The sequence below is a fragment of the Papio anubis genome, chromosome X (assembly GCF_008728515.1).
Source record: "Papio anubis isolate 15944 chromosome X, Panubis1.0, whole genome shotgun sequence".
Classification (NCBI taxonomy): domain Eukaryota; kingdom Metazoa; phylum Chordata; class Mammalia; order Primates; family Cercopithecidae; genus Papio; species Papio anubis.
Genome location: NC_044996.1, coordinates 35,908,212 through 35,914,282, shown reverse-complemented (window position 1 = coordinate 35,914,282; position 6,071 = coordinate 35,908,212). Strand labels below are relative to the sequence as shown.

At 39.6% G+C, this 6,071-nt stretch overlaps 1 protein-coding gene across 1 annotated transcript; it reads left to right on the top strand.

The window, feature by feature from the left end:
* The first annotated feature begins 1,541 nt into the window (after positions 1-1,541).
* Positions 1,542-5,347, top strand: LOC108583685 (tubulin beta chain-like). The gene is given in 3 exon segments (XM_031660583.1): positions 1,542-1,602; positions 4,651-4,883; positions 4,886-5,347. Coding segments are annotated over 3 exon segments (354 nt in total). The 3' UTR covers positions 4,946-5,347.
* The last annotated feature ends 724 nt before the right edge of the window (positions 5,348-6,071 follow it).

Below are 6,071 nucleotides of genomic sequence, written 5' to 3'. Positions count from 1 at the left end.
GTTCAGAGGGCTATTTTATTATTTTTAGAGAAAAGGTCTCCCTCTGTCACCCAGGCTGGAGTGCTGTGGCATAATAAGAACTCACTGTAGGCTGGGCACACTCATCCCAGCACTTTGGGAGGCCGAGGCGGGTGGATCACTTGAGGTCAGGAGTTTGAGACCAGTCTGGCCAACATGGTGAAACCCCTTCTCTACTAACAATACAAGAATTAGCCAGGTGTGGTGGTGCATGCCTATAATCCCAGCTACTCAAGAGGCTGAGGCAGGAGAATTGCTTGAACCTGGGAGGTGGAGGTTGCAGTGAGCCAAGATCGTGCCACTGCACTCCAGCCTGGGCAACAGAGTGAAACACTGTCTCAAAAATAAATAAATAAATAAATAAATAAATAAATAAATAAATAAATCATTGTAACCTCGAACTTCTGGACTCAAGCGAGCCTCCCTCCCCCGCCTCCCGACTAGAGAAAATGCTATTTTATTGTCCATACATTAGAGAATTTGTTAAATACCACTCACAAACTACAGTGGCATCATATTATACCAAACGTTCTATAGAAAAAAAAATTGAAAATTATAAAGGGTTTGCATTGCACATGAAACACCAGCAGTTATACTACTGACCACTCGGAAGAGAGATAGGCAGCAAGAGCTGCTTACTGAGAATATCAAGTTTAGAACTGAACACTTTTTTTTTTTTGAGATGGAGTCTCGCTCTGTCGCCCAGGCTAGAGTGCAGTGGCGCAATCTCGGCTCACTGCAAGCTCCGCCTACCGGTTCACGACATTCTCCTGCCTCAGCCTCCCGAGTGGCTGGGACTACAGGCGCCCGCCACCTCGCCCGGCTAGTTTTTTGTATTTTTAATAGAGACGGGGTTTCACTGCCTTAGCCAGGATGGTCTCGATCTCCTGACCTCGTGATCTACCTGCCTCGGCCTCCCAAAGTGCTGGGATTACAAGCGTGAGCCACCACACCCGGCCCAGAACTGAACACATTTTTAAAATAAAACAATATTTTGTCTACATTTGTGAAGACTTGGAACCACAGACAGTTTTTAAGAAAAAAAAAATTACATTACTTTCAAGTATATAGAGAAATGCAAATTAGATTGGCTAAGAGTTCATAGAAACCCTTAATAGACCGGCTATATTAATCAGAAAGATAATCAGCCAAGTAAGGTATCCAAGTCTTCTCATATATTGTTTCCTGTAAGGACACTATTCCCCAGCCCTATTCACCTAGACAACTTCCACAAGTCTTTAAGTCTCAGCTTGGTGCTTTTCTCCAGAAGACCTTTCCTGATACCTTAGACTAGAATGAGTATTTCTGTAATATTCCCAAAGCACCCTGTACTCTTCAAATCATAATGTCATCCTGTTCACGTAAACCATTATTTATCTTCTTGCTAGAATGTAAGCCCCATGAAGACTAGGTCTGTCTTGTTCTGTTACTGAATCCCAGTGTCTGAAGTAAAGCCTGTCACATTGGGACTGCACAAATAAATACTGTCGACTTAATTTGTCAACTCAACTCACTAAAGAATTATGTTGTGTGATGGACTAACTATATTAGCTTACCAACTGTACCTAAAAGAGGACATCAACGGTATTTATTCTTCTAAGTTCTTTATACTCTCCTGATACAATCTTGTCTATAATACTGATGTTCTTGGCAATGCTTTTATTTTTCCACAGATAGGGCAAACTCTCAGTTTCTGTCTAAATATTCTCGGATTCTCAACTAGTGAAGTACACATTAATGAAGTTATACTGCATTCTGATTAGATTATTCTTGAAACTTCCTAATAACCACTTCATTTCAGGGATTAAAACGTTTCAGAATGTGATGTGTCTACTCAACATGAATGATTTTAACTATGCAACTCTTTTTTATTCAGGCCCTGTGTACCTTAGCTGCCTAAATACAGAATTTTGGTATAAATCCCACATTCATACATCCAAGATACAGGAAATTACATTTCAATGGCATTTGTAATTTATTGGCACTTTTAGTAAAATTGGTTTTTTTACAACTGTTTCCTTACATTATAAATTATATCCAGCCAGAGGCTGCTCTTTAAGTATCCACACTCATCTTGCTCAATGTCAACACTATGCTAATTAGAAGTGTAGCCTCATTTGAGTGTCAGAAAAGTCCCGAACTCTTCTAGGCCTCCCATCTCACTCCTCACCCCAACCTGCTTACCGATCAGTACTTGTCGTTCTTGGGTTTGACATCCACTGATATTTCCTTGATTATTCTTAATAATGAGAATAATGAGTTGAGTTTATTATTTATTGAGTGCTATGATATGGCAGATACTGTACTCAACCCTTTAAAAACATTATCTCATTCAGTCCTTGAAACAATCCAGTGAGGTAGATGCCGTTAATGTTCCCACTTCACAGAGATGAGATCTGAAGCACAGGAAGTTACATAACTTCCTTAAGGTTTCACGAGTATTAAGAGACAGGGATGGGCTTCAATCCTGGGCAGGGCATCTCCAGAGTCTATGCTACAACATTTTTATGAAAATATTAGTATATTGTTGTCACTCAGGGGAGGGCTTTCCCTCACCTTCCACCTTGCTCTGGCCTTCTCAGTGAAACAGGAAAAATAAATAAATTATATTACTTTTACTTGAGATACTTGGGTACAAACATGGCCAAAAAGAACATCTATTTTTTTTTCATTTTAAGTTTCATCATCATTCTTCTTCCTAATCTCTACCTACACTCTATGTATTTGAAAGTTACTATGGAAGATTCTCTTTACAACAGGAAAGTTATACACGGAATATCAATTTATCCCCACATTCCTTGTTATTGACAGTTCTTTCTTCCATGTTCAAACTTAACATTTAAAAACTGAGTCCGGGAACAGTGGCTCACACCTCTAATCCCAGCATTTTGGGGGGCTTAGGTGGGTGGATCACTGGAGGCCAGGTGTTTGAGACCAGCTTGGCTGACATGGTGAAACCCCATCTCTACTAAAATTACAAAATTTAGCCAGGCATGGTGCCAGGCGCCTGTAGTCCCAGGCGCTCAGGAGGCTAAGGCAGGGAATAATTTGAACCCTGGAGGCAGTGAGCCGAGATAGCACCACTACACTCCAGCCTGGGCAATAGCGCAAGACCCTGTCTCAAAAATAAAAACAAAAACCGAGTTATGCCAGGAGTGGTGGCACCTGCCTGCAATCCCAGCTACTCAGGAGGCGGAGGTGGGAGGATTGCTTGAGCCCAGGTGTTCAAATCCAGCCCGGGCAACAGAGCAAGACCTAGTCTATACTAAAAATAAAAAACAAAAATAGCCTGGCATGGTGGTGTGCACCTGTATTCCCAGCTACCTGGGAGGCTGAGGTAGGAGGATCATTTGATCATTTTCACTCCAGTCTGGGCAAATGAGTGAGACCCTATCTCCAGATTGATGGATGGATAGATAGGTAGATAGATAGATATTTAATAGATAGATTTTAATTTTAAAAAATAAATTAATTTTTAAAAATTATATGAATAAAAAGTATTAAATTTTTGAGTTGGAAAGAACCTTAAAGACGATCCAACCTCTTCATCTTACAAGTGAAGGTCTCTGGATCAAGACTCAATATGCCAGGCATTTAGTTAGTTAATTCTGCAAATATTTATTGAGTACCAACTATGTATTTGAGATGGTGCAGAAGAGACAAAATTATGAGTTTGAAAAGCTTATATTCTAGTAAGGTAAGATAATAATCAAGAAATACCATAACGTGATAATTCCAGGTAATGATATGTGTCATACAAAATAAAACAAGGAAATGTTTTATAGTAAGTGAGCAGTATACGTAGTGAGTGATCTGGGATGGAAGAAACTAATTCTGAAGGGGTAGTCAGGAAAAACTGCTTTTAAGAAGTAAAATTTATACCGAGCTCTAAATGTTGAAAGGAAGTCATCCAAGCAAAGATCCGAGGGAAAATCATTCCAGAGAAGGAATGGTAAGTGAAAAGCCCTGAGGTGGGAATTAATTCAGTGTATTGAAAAAATAAAAAACAGCCATTATAGCTGAAGAATGGTAAATCATGGCAGAGTGGTAGAACATGATGTCATAAAGGTCAATCAAAACAAAATCATTTAGGGTCTGTGGACCATATCAGAAGATTTTGATATTATTCTAATTGCAATAAGAAACCATAAAAACGTCGGGTGTGGTGTTTCACACCTGTAGTCCCAGTACTTTGAGAGGCCGAGGCAGGCAGATCACCTGAGGCCAGGAGTTCGAGACCAGCCTGGCCAACACGGTGAAACCCAGTCTCTACTAAAAACACAAAAATTAGCCGGGCGTGGTGGCGCTCACCTGTAATCCCAGCTACTCAGGAGGCTGAGACAGCAGAATCGCTGGAACCCAGGAGGTGGAGGCTGCAGCGAGTGAAGTTTGCACAACTGTATTCCAGCCTGGACAAAAGAGCAAAGACTCCATCTCAAAAAAAAAAGAAAAGAAAAGAAAAAAATAAAAAGAAACTTTGGAGCAAGGCAATGATATGATCTTAGTATTTTAAATGACTAAGTGATGCTAAAATCTTAAGTCTGAGTACAACAATAGTTATACTTATCACTATTTTTCATTTGTGTACAGAATTGACCAGTTATGAGTTGAGTTTATTATCAATGTTTTAAGAAAACAATGCTGCCTGTGACATCCCGCCCCGGGGGCTAAAAGTGTCTGCCACCTTTATCTGCAACAGCATGGCCATCCAGGAGCTGTTCAAGTGCATCTCGGAGCAGTTCGCCGCCATGTTCTGGCGCAAGGCCTTCCTGCACTGGTACACGGGCGAGGGCATGGACGAGATGGAGTTCACCGAGGCCGAGAGCAACGTGAACGACCTGATGTCCGAATACCAGCAGTACCAGGTGCTGGTACTGTTGAGGAGGAGGACGAGTTCGAGGAGGAGGCCGAGGAGGAAGTGGCCTAGAGCCTCCAGTAACCAGGGAAAGCACCAATTCTAGAATTGGTGCTGTTAAGTAACTAGTTAACTAACTAACTAGAATTGGTGCTGTTTCAACTTACCAACAGCAACTGTTTACCCAACTTGGAACAACACTACATGGATGTTCCTAAAGGCTAGAATTTACAACAGTTTAGCTGTTTAGAAAGCTTTTTCACCAAACACCACTCCCTTTGTTTCCTTGTCCTTGGGAGCCAGTATACAGACCATTAGTTCTTTTAATTTTTTTTTTCCTTTTTCATGGAAAGGTGTGCACTCTTTATTCACTCCCAGCCTGCCCCGCTGTGTGCGCACTTGCTGTTTTCCCTGTCCACATCCCATGCTGTACAGATACCACCATTAAAGCATTTTCATAGTGAAAAAAAAAAATCAGTTAATCAGTTTCATAGTGGAAAAAAAAATCAGCGAAATAAAAATCAGTTATCTAGTTAACTAACTAGTTATCTAGTTAAAATTTTCTGACCTACCCGCCTAGGATGACCCTCCTACATAACTATCATTACTTATTTCTCATGTATTCTTTCAGAATTTATATTTTTTATTTGAGAGCTAAATCAGCAAAACTATATTTTTATGGTTTTTAAAGTAGTGAATGGAGCAAAATAGGGAAGATATGATGGCATTTGTTAAAAGAGAACAATTTCTGCATAGTATGTTTGCTATTGGGTTTTATTAAGTAACTAAGGAAGTATTTGTTAAGTCTCTTCTCAAGCATGATTCTAGGTGACGGCTATAAATGTATTCCATATAAGAACATTATCAATATACTATGGTGAAACCAAAATTAGGTTTTAATGGACAACTTTAATTTCATATGTAATGAAACAATTTTTATAAATGCAATATTCTCTAATCAAGAAATCCAAATTTTCTACTGAACATGTTAAAGGAAAGTGAACATTTAGAAAACAACTGATCAAATACAAACAACTGGAAAGAGTAAATGAGAAGTTAAAGAAAAGAAAAATACAGGAAACTTGGGGAAATAGCTTTAGGAATGTCCATAGTCATTAGCTTTCAGCCACCAGGAAGATGTCCAACCAAAACTAAGATTTAAATGCCTTCAGGGAAGAAGGAGTTTCAATATTTAGCA